At 48.6% G+C, this 14,009-nt stretch overlaps 1 protein-coding gene across 1 annotated transcript in view; it reads left to right on the top strand.

Annotated features, from left to right (window-relative positions):
- Positions 1–2,826: 2,826 nt before the first annotated feature.
- The window catches only part of SLC7A10 (solute carrier family 7 member 10), a 33,868-nt gene continuing 22,685 nt past the window's right edge, over positions 2,827–14,009 (top strand). The window contains exon 1 of the mRNA XM_054389477.1: positions 2,827–2,911. Coding sequence (XP_054245452.1) covers positions 2,827–2,911 — 85 coding nt within the window. The remainder of the gene's footprint in view (positions 2,912–14,009) is intronic.

Below are 14,009 nucleotides of genomic sequence, written 5' to 3'. Positions count from 1 at the left end.
ATGCTCTGAGAGCTGTCTCAGATAACTATTGATTAGAACTTACATGCCCTCTGACCTGCTCCTTTTGGAACTATATTGATGACAGGACAGAATATGCAACCTAAATAAGCAGCCAACACTACCACAAAAAGTCCTCTCTTCACCCTCATGCAAGGAGCACTTTGAAACAGGCAGGCACACAGTCTGAAAATGTTTTTGAAAAGGAAAAAAAAATCCACAAAGCCCCTTTTTGGCAGCTCCTGCAGGCAGCCTTTAGCACTGCTGTCTTTCCCAGCAGCTCACTGGCCCACTGCTGGTTTACACTCTTGTGTTTCCCTGTGGATGTGGGCACACCCAAAGCTCAGGTGGTAAGCATCCACCTGATTACTCCCTCAGCAAGGGCAAAACACTGCAAGCTTTGACAAGGGAAGTAATTTAGAATGCACTCACTGGTGAAAGAATCAGTAAACCAATGTTCTGCATACGGATTTGTCCTCCTTCCAAGGACAAATAAAAACAAAGTACTCTACAAGGGTCTGGGACCACAACCCTAAGTTACCAACATGAATTTTCTGGCTCTATACCCTCACCCCACACACCAAGCACACAGCTCTGTGTGGCAGGAAGAAGCTCCGCTGCTGCACAGCCACCAGCCTCCTCCAGCACCAGGCAGCTGCACCCAGCCCATGGTAAGCAGGCTGAGCTGCTCACCAGCTCATTGCCTGCACCAGGAGGCACATTCTGGCAGACACACCACAAATAAACACCTACTAAAACATCGCTGCTGACCCCGAGCAAATCATATGCCTCCATCTTCACCTCCCAGGGCATGGGCACAGGTCTCTTTTGACATTTGTCATACCCCTATGGGGTGGGCAGCCAAGGAGTTGAGTCTCCACTGTTGGAGGCCACTCTCCTGGCCCAGGGCAGAACAGGATGCCCAGACACAAAGGTTGCCTATTCCTCCTGGGAACAGCTCCACCAAAAGCAAAGGCTTGGATGCTGCCCTCAAGGATGAAACTCACAAAATAGGATCTGGTGCCAAAACTAAGCTGAAACAGACAATATCCCTGCTGAGCCACAGGAAAGTGTGCCAGTTCATGAATGTTTCTGCTGCAAGAGGTTTTCTTGGGATGAAGCCAAAATTTCACCCCACAGCTCTCCTGGGCCAGCTCTCTTCTTTTAGTCCTGTTCAAAATGCCCCTGATGTGAAGCTGGATAGGAAGACAACACTCTCAAGGTTCCTCACTTGGTTCAGTTTTAATTGCTTGTTGGCTACCTCTCCTAAGAGTTTTCTGGTGCTTTTCTGTTAGGTGTTTTCTTTCTAATTCTAATTGGAAAGATAACAGTAAAAGCACCCAGTTGTGTCTTGTGACTTTCATCAAGAAGGAACAATTACAGAACCAGTTTATCAGCAGGCATGCACAGGTGTATGAGTACTCAGCATTCTCCCTAGCAAAGCCCCCAAAACTGTCCAGAACATTTTTTTAAACCTAACCCTTCTCATCAGTGTTCAGAGTGCTCAGGGCCAAGCGAAGGACCAACAGGCAAGGTAGAGAACCAGCCTGTGCCAGAATCCACTACCTCTGTATGGCAAAGGATGAGGAAGAATCAAGGGCATCATGGAGCAGGAGGAAGAGCCAGAGGTGGTCACTTGGTCTTACTCTCTGGCTTTAGAAAATGGCCAAAGGCAAATGGTGGATGAAATGAGTAGCAGGCCCTGGCAATGCCAGGGAAGTCTCTCTTCCTCTGTCTCAGCCTGTGAAGGAACTGTCCTGGGAGGTAGAGTGAATCAAGCAGACCTGTCCTGCTCCCCACCTGTACTGTCCTGTGTTTCAGCCATGAGGAGCAGGCGCTCGCCTGTCCAAGGGACAGAACCTGGGAGGTATACACCACAACGTACACTATGGTTTCCCTGTGGCCTGTGTGTGCCATGTGTTGTTGTGTTCCTTTCCCTCCCACCTGTGTGGAGGACAGGGGGCTTGTGAGAGCAGGCTGTGTTAACCCAGGACATTACCTTACAGGTGCCTTGGCACTCCTCTGTTCCCACTGCAGGGAAGCATCCCAGCATTTGTGCTCCAGCTCCTGTGTGAGGAAAGTAAATATTATTTCCTTAACCTTGCCAACGATGACCCCAGCTGCAGCTTATGGACAGCCAGCTGCCTGCCCTGGGAGGCACCTGGGGCAATTGAAAGTGCCGCTGGGGGAGCACCCTCAGATGCAGGTTCCACAGGGCCCACGGGAGCTGGTGGTCTTAAGTCCTTCCAGAGAGGTTTGGAACAAAGTGGGAAGGGGAAGAGATGAAACTAACGGTAGAAGGCAGAAACCAAGCAGCCAGCACTGGGGCATAACCTGCAAAGGTTGGCTGTGCCTGCCTGGCCACACGCTGCCAGTGACGGTCACAGCAATAAGCGCTGGGGATTTCCCTTCAAACCACTGCACTGCCGCAGCTACCAGAGCGCCGCAGCAGGTGCGCCCCGCCGAGTTCCGCAGAGACAGCGCCGAAAGCCAGCCGTGCAAGGAGCCGGGTAAGGAGCTCTCCAAAGTCATCCAAAATGAGCTGTGGGCACGCAGGCTGCCGGGGGAGGCTACAGCCTGCTGCCTTTCGAACCAAACTGCCAAGGGGTCGCCCGGCACTTACCGAGCTGTGCCGACTTTGGCGTCACCGCGTTCTGAAGTTTCTCAGGGGTGGCCGCCACACCCGGCATACGCAGCGCTGCAGGGGCCCGCGGGGACGGCCAGGCACTGCCCCTCGTGCCACACCTCGGGACGGCCCCCGGCCCCTGCCCGCCGCACGCCCCCGGCCACGGGCGGAGCATGCGCGGCGGGGCCGAGCGGCGGGCAGCGATGGCCGGCGGGGAACAGCGCGGCGCCGGGCGGGTGGCGCTGAAGAAGGAGATCGGGCTGCTCAGTGCCTGTGCCATCATCATCGGTAAGGGCCCGCGGCAGCGCGGCTGAGCGTGGCGGGAACCGCAGCGCACCCGCGGGCAGGTGCACGGGGCGCGAGTTCCCCGCCCGGTGCTGCTGCCGGAAAAGTTACCTTGCAGCGCTGCGTGGGACAGGTGTCCCTGCCCGTGACGGGGAGGGGGGGACGGGGTAGAACCGGATGGTCTTTAAGGTCCCTTTCAACCCAACCCATTCTATGAGTCTGTGGTTCTGTGACTATGATTCTGTGACAGCGGCGAGCTGGCGGAGGGGGAGCCGCGGTCGGGACGGCGTTTCGGTATCGGCTGTAATGCACGGTCCTGGAGGTGCCAGCAAAGTGCGAGCGAAAGCCCTCCCGGCAGCTGAGCGCAGCAGTGAGCATTTGCCAAAGTGTTTTCCCCATGGCCTTTGGAGCTGGCACGGCTGATGCGGCGCGGACTCCTAAGACTAAACCAAAAGTTGATTCTTTTATCCGAGATTGGGGCTCTTCTGAATGAAGGTGGCAGCCGGGGCCCGCGGGAGTTGGCGGCACGGCGGATGGCTCTCCGCGCCCCCCGCCCGCCGGTCGCTGGCAGAGCCGCTGCCAGGCGGAGCCATGCCCGACAGAGTCGGTTCGCGTTTCAGAGCGGCCAGCGGGGCAGAGCCTTCGCCTTCTCCATCAGAGCCAAACCCGAGCCCCGGGGCGGGCGGTGCTCAGCACCCTCCCACAGCGTGCCCTTGCCGCAGCAGCTGGGCTGGGAGCAGCCTGGGAAGAGCAGGTTCGCAACAGGTTCTCAGCCATATACGAGCAGCCTGGATGAATACAGTGAGCACCCAAAAACTCGTGGAAAGACCCAGGCATTACCTTCTCCACCATGAGCAGTTGGAAAGACTTGCAAGGACAGCTGGGGCATGGTCCATGGCAGCCTGGGGAGGTGGCAGTGGGCACAACGGTAGCAGAATTGGCTGGGATACCCCTTTGTGTTGGCATGAGTGATGTCCCCAAGCTTGAACAAGAAAGACTTTACTGCACACTTCCTGTAGGTTATTACATGATCCTACTGCGATCCTACTCCTTGGCACATGTAAGGGGAAAAAAAAAAAATCTAGCTTCTGGATCTCACTGGAGCACAGATGACCTGGTGTAAGAGTGGAGCACAGGGCTGTAAGCAAGGCACAGCTAGGGTCAGGTATTACCTGAGTTGCTGCTGGCCACAGGGAAAATTTATGGCATCTAAGTCATTTGTTAGTCCTGGTATTTGATAATCGTGTCTTGGGACTGCTGCCCTGCTCTCCCAGATCCCTTCCTAGTCAACCTTTCATCAACCTGACTCATTTGCAACACATTGCAAGCAGAATGCATTTACATAGCCCTTGTAGGAAATAAATTCTGTGAAACAGAATCAAGACATCTGAGTGGGGGAGAAGATTGCCATTTGGGGCAATTTGGGTCAGTGCTGCTGAGCAGTTCACATATGGGAGCAAGCAGTCTGCAGTGCCAAGGGAAGCGTAATAGTTTTGCTGCAAATTCACACACATTTTGATACCAGCAGTTGGAAAAACAACCCCAGGATCCTGTTTTGGGGATTGATTTGTTTGTGTGCAGGTGTGTGAGGTCAGGTCACCTATTCCAGAGCCTTCAGGAACGCAGGGATGCACAGGAAGGGAGTAAGCACAGCTCTGTGGATGTCACTGCAGAGACCAGGACAGCCTGTAACCAGGATCCTAAGTTCCACCAGACCAGCTTGCAGGCCCTTACCGGAGTTAAATGGGAGAAATCTTATTTAAGAGTCTTTCAGCAAACCACTAAACTGCTGGATCTGAACTGGCGTTAGGCAACAGCTGGTTCAGAGAGTCTCTGCATGGTAAAAATGTAGGAGGGCAAAGCAACTGAATGCTGGGAACAAATGGGTGCAGCAACAGGACTCTGTGACAACCACCACAACAGATTTCCTATTTCTGAGTGGGGTAGTGAAACCCTTTTCAATGGTTTAGCCTTCACATTCTGGTGTGTCCTGTGGCAAAGTCATATTGCTTGAGAACACCAAGAGGAAAGGCATCACTGTGAAAAAAAAAACTCGTGTAGCTCTGCACGGAGCTGAAGAAAGGTTCTGCTCTCCCTGTTTCTTTGAATGTTCCTGTTGGTTATCTTTATTCAAATACTATTTTAAAGTGCTGCAGGTACAGCAAAGGTGAAAGGATATTTCTGCATTATCAAAGAGAATTTTAGTGCTGTGATCTGCCAGCGTTGCACCAAATGCTCTGCTTTGGCTGACTGCTCTGCAATTCTAGTCAGCTGCAGGATGGATGTGGAGAATTATAATCCAGTAATTAGTATCAGAAAGAGGAAACATGAGGGAGTAGTTGGAAAACACTGTAAGTAGGAGCCTATAAATATAGGATTAATAAGGTCATGGTTGCCTTCTATGTACCACTTCTGCTCGTTTAAAATAAAGCATTGCATGGTTTGAATTGGAGGGGAAAAAAATCAAATTTTTGAGTGCTCCCTAGCACAATGAAATGAGGTGAAAGAGAAAGCTTGGAGGTGGGAGCACAAAGTTATCTGGTATGTTTGAGAGTATTCCAGCAATGTCAGGGTCTCTCAATACTTCATAGTCCATTAGGACCTCATGAAGTTTCTGAGGAAGGAGGTGCAAGTACCTCCAGGTGCAGTCACAGTGCTTCATCAAGCTTAAACATTGCAGGCTTCCTGCTGTTAGAGCTCAGGAGGTGCCCAGCCTGCCCTGTGAGAACAGGGCACCTACTGGTTCAGGCAGCAGTGACTCTGTTATGGGGTGGCAGAGGCAGCCCTCATCCTGCCTTGAAGCTCCTGCAGCCTGCAAAACAGCTGTTCCTTTTCAGTCCTCTTTCCATGCTTTGAAGTACAGGACAATATTCTTGCTACTCTTCCAGCTGAGATACGTCAGCATCATGAGTTGCTGTGCCATCCCAGTGCTCTCACAAACTCAGCCCTGCAGATTTTTATCCTCTTTTACAGAGGTTTGAAAGGCTTTGCTGCAAGAAATGCCACTTCATCTAACAGACAACCCTAAGAAAAAACGAGCAGAGCACAGTACCTCAGGTTAGGAATACAATAGCCACCCCCAGGATGCCCTCCTGGTTTCTCCCAGCAGCCCAGCTTTCTCACAACACAGAAGACTGCCCTTCATGATTCCATTGTTTATCTAGTTTAAACTTATGTGCAAACAAGCCTAATTGCAAAGATTGTTTCATGTTGAGGCAGAAGACCCCTCCTCAGAGTATCCTCTTATAAATGCAGGTACTAAATACAAGCCCTTTTTGTTTTAATGCTAAAAAGAGACTGATTCTTAATGACTGTAAAACCGAGCACAACATTTAGTAGTTGTAAAAAATCTTTCTGGCAATTGATCTCTGCCACGGTTTTGGAAAGCGCCCAAGCCTTGCTGTAGGAGTACCTGAACAGCTCTGGCTCAGACATGGTTATGTACAGTGAAAACAAATCTTTCACAGGCTCCAGCCATTCCTAATCTTGTAATATACTCAATTACACTGCAAATTAAGCTTGCCACTACTCATATGAAGTGATACGGCTTTAAAAGGAGTAACGTATGTGCTTTATTAGCTACAAGACAATTACTTACAGATACTATATAATTGCTTGAAACCCAGATTAGTATTTATTCAGACATGGAAATCTGTGCTGTGTTTAATTAAACAGTCATTGGATGCACCTCCTGCACAGCTGGCTTTGTGTCTCACTTGCAGAGCTGTGTAATTAAGGTTATTGCACGTGTGTGAGCACAGGCCACTGAGCTATGCACAGTAACTCTTACTCAGTCCCTTCAACCAGAGCTCTGCAGCTGCAGATGCAAAACGATGTAAGAAGCTCCATGGCTTGGCTCTGTGTAGTTTCTGCCACATTCCAGAGCTCTTTAGAAAAGCACAAGAATTAGAAGCAGCAGCCTGATTAACCTCTGCTGCCAGCTGGATTCTTCGGTCTGAGCAGCACAGCACCATTCTGACGGGGCACAAACACACATTGCATGTGTCAGACATTGAACAGGGGATGTTTGGCTGTTCAGTACAGATCAAGTAGCTTTATACCAAACAGTCAAACATCTCTTACAACACTGTGCCTCTTGTAAAACTGCCCGGAAGCAGCCCTAGGGCTCTGCTTGCATTGCAGTCAGTCTGTTGTACCCACCAGGGATTTTATGGGCTGCATAAGATCCACTAGAAGACTACAAACTGAGGCACAGGAGAATGTCAGTTAACAGTACAGCCATCTTCTTATTTTCCTGAGCACAGGCAGTCAAGTTATCTGTGTCAGCTGACCTGGCATGGCTTAGAAAAATGCTTGCAGTACTTATTCTACTCACATGCAAGCTTGGTATAAGATCCCTTATAAATTGCTTCCCAGTTCAAATCCAGTGACACCATCAAAACTGTGTTCAGGTTGCCAGTGAGCAGGATGTTCAGTGATTTCTGCTTCTGAAGTAGCTTTCTGGCCTTGGACTGTCCACACCAGCCAGAAACGAGCACACACTGCCTCTCTCTCACAGCTGGTGCCAGCCAGCCACCCCCTAGCAGGATGCATTCAGCTGAAAAGCCTCCTCACACTGGCGATGCTTCCTCACCTCAGGGCTGTCCCAGTATGCTCTGCAGATTACTGCCCACATCTCCTGCTAGCTTAACACTGGGGAAGGAGAACACATAAACCTGGGAACAGCCTCCATACTCATCTTCCTCAGACACAAGAACTGAAGTGGGAATGGAAAGGCATTAATGCCAATTCTTAATGCACTCTCTCTGCCACCACTGCTTAAGGGACTGGTTATCAGTCATTGAATCAGCTGGCACCCATCAGATCCATCTCTTTATCAAGTGACGTATCAAATCATTAGGAGGTTGTTCGTGTTTGAGCCCAATAGACCTTGCTGCAGTAGTACCCAAGTTACAGATCTGCAGCAGACAGAAACATGGATGAGAAAGACAGAATAAAACCACCCCCATCTCTAGGTGTTTCCTGCTGACTCCTTTGCTCCTGCCCCAGGGCACAGCAAGCAGTGGTGCTGCAGCAAGGCTCTTCTCCCTCTCTCGGAGCATTTCACGTCTATAGCTTGCTGAGGTCTCAGGGCACACTTTTGTTCACTGACTTGTGAGAGTAATACAGATTGCTTCAGCGGTTCTCTCCAAGGAAGTGTTTCTAGAAGGAGGCTTCCTTAGCTGTCATACCTTGCTAACTGGTATTTTGAGTATTTAGTTCTACATGGCACCTGCTGACAGAACACACAAAGTAGTTACACAGACACCACTAGGCTTTTTCAGGGCAATAGTTCGGAAGCCAGCTCTGGATTGTACAGAAATGTAATTCAGCATCTTGTCCTCTTAGAAATGCAGGTTATGGTTAAAGGTAGGCAGCAGTCTGATTTCGGTCAAGCTAACTGGCACAGCAGTCTTACTTCTGAGCAACCACAAAGACACTTCTGAGACACTGGTGAATTTTTTTTCCCGTTCACTCCAGAAGCTTAGGCTCAGGTTCAAAACTACAGAAAATGCCATGTCCAAGGTCCTTCCCTCCACCAAAGCTGAGGGGTGTCAGTAGTTGGGTACCCAGGATGGAAAAGAGGTGCACACCACTGGCAAAGGTCCAAACCCTGAAAGGAGGCAGTCCATGGATGCCCACCCAGAGCACACTGTGCAGGTAACAGTTATGGTACGATAGGGTTCAGGACTGTTCTGGCCGTCAAGGCTGTGAGAGCCTGCAGCTACCCATGAGAATCATCAGGAGAGTCTTTCACCTGAGTTCAGGGAGCTGAAAACAAGTTGCAGCTTCACTTGCAAGTAAAAAACGTGGCAAAATTCAAATTAAGCTTGGTAAAAATCTAGGGAGATCCTGCAGCTTCTTGGTTAGTGGCTTACCTCTGAGACTGAATGCACAGAGGGAGGCCAAAAGGAGCTCTACTTGGAAATTCCTGGCAGGAAAAAAGGAAGGAAGGGAGGAAGGGAGAAAGGGAGGAAGGGAGGAAAGGGAGGAAGGGAGAAAGGGAGGAAGGGAGGAAAGGGAGGAAGGGAGAAAGGGAGGAAGGGAGGAAGGGAGGAAGGGAGGAAGGGAGGAAGGGAGGAAGGGAGGAAAGGGAGGAAGGGAGGAAGGGAGGAAGGGAGGAAGGGAGGAAGGGAGGAAGGGAGGAAGGGAGGAAGGGAGGAAAGGGAGGAAGGGAGAAAGGGAGGAAGGGAGAAAGGGAGGAAGGGAGAAAGGGAGGAAGGGAGAAAGGGAGGAAGGGAGAAAGGGAGGAAGGGAGAAAGGGAGGAAGGGAGAAAGGGAGGAAGGGAGAAAGGGAGGAAGGGAGAAAGGGAGGAAGGGAGAAAGGGAGGAAGGGAGAAAGGGGAAGGGAGGAAGGGAGAAAGGGAGGAAGGGAGAAGGGAGGAAGGGAGAAAGGGAGGAAGGGAGGAAGGGAGGGAGGAAGGGAGGGAGGAAGGGAGGAAGGAGGAAGGGAAGGAAGGGAGGAAGGAAGGGAGGAAGGAAGGAAGGGAAGGAAGGAAGGAAGGAAGGAAGGAAGGAAGGAAGGAAGGAAGGAAGGAAGGAAGGAAGGAAGGAAGGAAGGAAGGAAGGAAAGGAAGGAAGGAAAGGAAGGAAGGAAGGAAGGAAGGAAGGAAGGAAGGAAGGAAGGAAGGAAAGGAAGGAAGGAAAGGAAGGAAGGAAAGGAAGGAAGGAAAGGAAGGAAGGAAAGGAAGGAAGGAAAGGAAGGAAGGAAGGAAGGAAGGAAAGGAAGGAAGGAAAGGAAGGAAGGAAGGAAAGGAAGGAAGGAGGGAAAGGAAGGAAGGAAAGGAAGGAAGGAAAGGAAGGAAGGAAGGAAGGAAGGAAAGGAAGGAAGGAAAGGAAGGAAGGAGGGAAAGGAAGGAAGGAAGGAAGGAAAGGAAGGAAGGAAAGGAAGGAAGGAAAGGAAGGAAGGAAAGGAAGGAAGGAAAGGAAGGAAGGAAAGGAAGGAAAGGAAGGACGGAAAGGACGGAAGGAAAGGAAGGAAAGGAAGGAAAGAAAGGAAGGAAAGGAAGGAAAGGAAGGAAAGGAAGGAAAGGAAGGAAAGGAAGGAAAGGAAGGAAGGAAGGAAAGGAAGGAAAGGAAGGAAGGAAGGAAAGGAAGGAAAGGAAGGAAAGGAAGGAAAGGAAGGAAGGAAGGAAGGAAGGAAGGAAGGAAGGAAGGAAAGGAAGGAAGGAAGGAAGGAAGGAAGGAAGGAAGGAAGGAAGGAAGGAAGGGAGGGAGGGAGGGAGAGGGAGGAAGGGAGGGAGGAAGGAAAGGAAGAAAGGAGGAGGGAGGGAGGAAGGGAAGGGAGGAAGGGAAGGGAGGGAGGAAGGGAGGGAGGAAGGGAAGGGAGGAAGGGAGGGAGGAAGGAAGGGAGGAAGGAAGGGAGGAAGGAAGGGAGGAAGGAAGGGAGGAAGGAAGGGAGGAAGGAAGGGAGGAAGAAAAGGGAGAAAGAAAAGGGAGAAAGAAAAGGAAAAAGAAAGGGAAAAAGTAAGAAAGAAAGGGAAAGAAGGAAAGGGAGAAAGAAAGGAAAGAAAAGGAGGAAAGGAAAGGAAAAGGAGGAAAGGAGAAAGGAAAGGAGGAAAGAAAGAAAGGAGGAGAAAGGAAAGGAAAGGAAAGGAGGAGAAGGAAGGAGGAAGGAAGGAGGAAAGAAAGGAAAGGAAGGAAGGAGGAAGGAAAGGAAAGAAAAGGAGGAAAGAAAGGAAAGAAAGGGAAAAGGAAGAAAGAAAGAAAGAAAAGGGAGAAAGAAAGAAAGAAAAGGAGAAGAAAGAAAGAAAAGGAGAAAGGAGAAGAAAGGAAGAAAGAAAGAAAAGGAGAAGAAAGGAAAAGGAGAAAGAAAGAAAAGGAGAAGAAGAAAGAAAAGGAGAAAGAAAGAAAGAAAAGGAGAAAGAAAGAAAAGGAGAAAGAAAGAAAAGGAGAAAGAAAAGGAGAAAGAAAGAAAAGGAGAAAGAAAGAAAAGGAGAAAGAAAGAAAAGGAGAAAGAAAGAAAAGGAGAAAGAAAGAAAAGGAGAAAGAAAAGGAGAAAGAAAGAAAAGGAGAAAGAAAGAAAAGGAGAAAGAAAGAAAAGGAGAAAGAAAGAAAAGGAGAAAGAAAGAAAAGGAGAAAGAAAGAAAAGGAGAAAGAAAGAAAGAAAAGGAGAAAGAAAGAAAGGAAGAAAGGAGAAAGAAGAAAGAAAGAAAAGGAGGAAAGAAAGAAAGAGAAAGGAGAAAGGAGAAGAAAGAAAGAAAAGGAGAAAGAAAGAAAGAAAAGGAGAAAGAAAGAAAGAAAAGGAGAAAGAAAGAAAGAAAAGGAGAAAGAAAGAAAATGAGAAAGAAAGAAAAGGAGAAAGAAAGAAAAGGAGAAAGAAAGAAAGAAAAAGAAAGAAATAAAGAAAAGGATAAAGAAAGAAAGAAAAGGAGAAAGAAAGAAAATGAGAAAGAAAGAAAGAAAAGGAGAATGAAAGAAAGAAAAGGAGAATGAAAGAAATAAAAGGAGAAAGAAAGAAAAGGAGAAAGAAAGAAAGAAAAGGAGAAAGAAAGAAAGAAAAGGAGAAAGAAAGAAAGTAAAGTAGAAAGAAAGTAAATGAGAAAGAAAGAAAGAAAAGGAGAAAGAAAGAAAGAAAGGGAAAAAGAGAGAAAAGGGAGAAAGGAAGAAAAAAAAGTGCATTAACTCTCTGGTTTTCTTAATTGAGTCTTTCTGGACATAGAAAGGGTTTTGTTTGTCCACAGATGTGCAGTCTGTGTCCAGGAGGATTCAGCACATGGAGTCCCTCACATACAGAGAGCAAAAGCCCAAACAAAAAACCCTAATGTAAAATATGTCAACAGGAACATGAACAGCTCCTTCCCTTGTGATCTGCAGGAAGAGCAGCAGGACACAATCATAGAATCAGCCAGGTTGGAAGATACCGCCAAGATCATCCAGTCCAACCTATCACCCAGCTCTATCCAATCAACTAGACCATGGCACTAAGTGCCTCATCCAGTCTTCCCTTGAACATCTCCAGGGACGGTGACTCCACCACCTCCCTGGGCAGCACATTCCAATGGGCAATCACCCTCTCTGTGAAGAACTTCCTCCTAACATCCAGCCTATACCTCCCCTGGCACAACTTGAGACTGTGTGCTCTTGTTCTGCTGCTGGTTGCCTGGGAGAAGAGACCAACCTCCACCTGGCTACAACCTCCCCTCAGGTAGTTGTAGACAGCAATGAGGTCACCCTGAGCCTCCTCTTCACCAGGCTAAACACCCCCAGCTCCCTCAGCCTCTCCTCATAGGGTTTGTGTTCCAGACCCCTCCCCAGCTTCATTGCCCTTCTCTGGACATGTTCCAGTACCTCAACATCTCTCTCAAATTGAGGAGCCCAGAACTGGACACAGGACTCAAGGTGTGGCCTGACCAGAGCTGAGTACAGGGGAAGAATAACCTCCCTTGTCCTGCTGGCCACACTATTCCTGATCCAGGCCAGGATGCCATTGGCTCTCCTGGGCACACTGCTGGCTCATGTTCAGCCTACTATCGACCAGCACCCCCAGGTCCCTTTCTGTCTGGCTGCTCTCCAGCCACTCTGTCCCTAGCCTGTAGCCTGATGTTTGGCAAAAACAATCAACTTGTACTTTATATAAAGTTAGTGACACTTGAGCAGAACTTGCAGTGTTTGTCACACAATTCTGTTCCCAGCCAGTTTTGTTCGGGTGGGTTTAGTTTGTATGCATTTTGCTTCTTGGCTTTTCTTCCTCTTCACCTTCTTATAAAGTAAAAAATTCTGCTTGGGACACAGCAGTGACTCAGAAGACTGAAGTTGGTCTGCCTGCAGTGGGTGTTAGGAGTTTAGACACTCTGCAGCCAAACCTCTCCTTCCTTGATAGCTGAAAGCACAAAGGTAGCATCCTTTGGTGGTGTCTCCCTCCTGGCCTGGCAGTACAGTGCCTGCTTTCAGCAGTCCCATAAATCTCCACTCGTGTTCTCTTTTCCTGTGCTTTGCAGCTCATTTCCTTCTAGCATAATGTAGCCTTTTCTGTTGTGAAAGTCTGCTCTGCTTTGGCAGGCTCACAGCAAGCAGAAATGGTTTGGTAGAGGTTTAGCTTTTTTGTGTTTGGAGCTTTTTGTGTGCCAAACTTTTCCTTTCAAGCCCCTGCTTTTTGTTGGGCTGTGGGGGGAGTTTCTACTAGCTGCCACACTTTTTGTCATTTTGATACAGCACAATAAAATGAGAAGGCATTTGTCAGGGCCAAAGTGCCCTAGATATAAAACATCCTAACAGTGCTGTTTTTTACTGCTGCTCCTGAAACACCCAGAAGTCTCTGAGAGAGTTCTTTAGCAGATGTTCCACAGCAATGAGCAGGGAGCCAGCAGTCCATCATGGACTGAGCATCTTAGCATCCTAATTCCTTTTTAAATGCTCTCTGTATAGTGAAAAAGCTCAGAGAATAGGCAGGCCCTGTTCTCACGCAGAGGAGAGCCATATCTAAAGGTAAACACATTTCTTCACAGGCCAGCCTCCATAAAATCTCTTTAGGCAGTGTTAGTTCATTCTCCTGACATGTTCTTCTGGCACTGGCCTCTGCAAGTCAGGGCTGAAAAGCCGTATTAGACGAGTGGTTATCTACAAATTGTCCCCATCTTCAGGAATGGAGAAGTTCTGTCTTTCTGATATCAGGGTAATAAATGGCCCAACATAGTGTTAGGGTGAGGCAGCTAAGTTCTTGCTCCTGGACATGGTTCATCATCTATTCCAGACAATGGAGACAAAGTCCACTGGCTCTCAGAGAAAGAAAAGTGGGAAGGAATCTACTGGTGATGCTTGAGCCTGAGGAATCTCTGTCTCATTGACTAATGGAGTGACCCCCATGGCTGAATCACTTCCACTCACTCAACAGTTGCTTTAGAATAGTACCAGAACTTACAGAAAATCTTTCTGCATCTCAAAACTAAGTTGAAAATTCTTACCTAACCTTTAAGCACTGTTGTAATCACACTTCAAACGTGGGGCTTCAAGATCAATAGTGTAAAACACAGCATGAAAATCAGGAAGACTTCAGAAAGGTTACTTCTGACTCCAAGAAACAGGTCTGTGACCTGGACAAGTAGCAGTTCTGCTGTGAAAACCAAGAGCTCCTTCATCAGCTACATGAAGCCACATAACC

Source organism: Indicator indicator, chromosome 19 (assembly GCF_027791375.1).
Source record: "Indicator indicator isolate 239-I01 chromosome 19, UM_Iind_1.1, whole genome shotgun sequence".
NCBI classification, from domain to species: domain Eukaryota; kingdom Metazoa; phylum Chordata; class Aves; order Piciformes; family Indicatoridae; genus Indicator; species Indicator indicator.
This window is presented reverse-complemented; position numbering and strand designations above follow the sequence as displayed.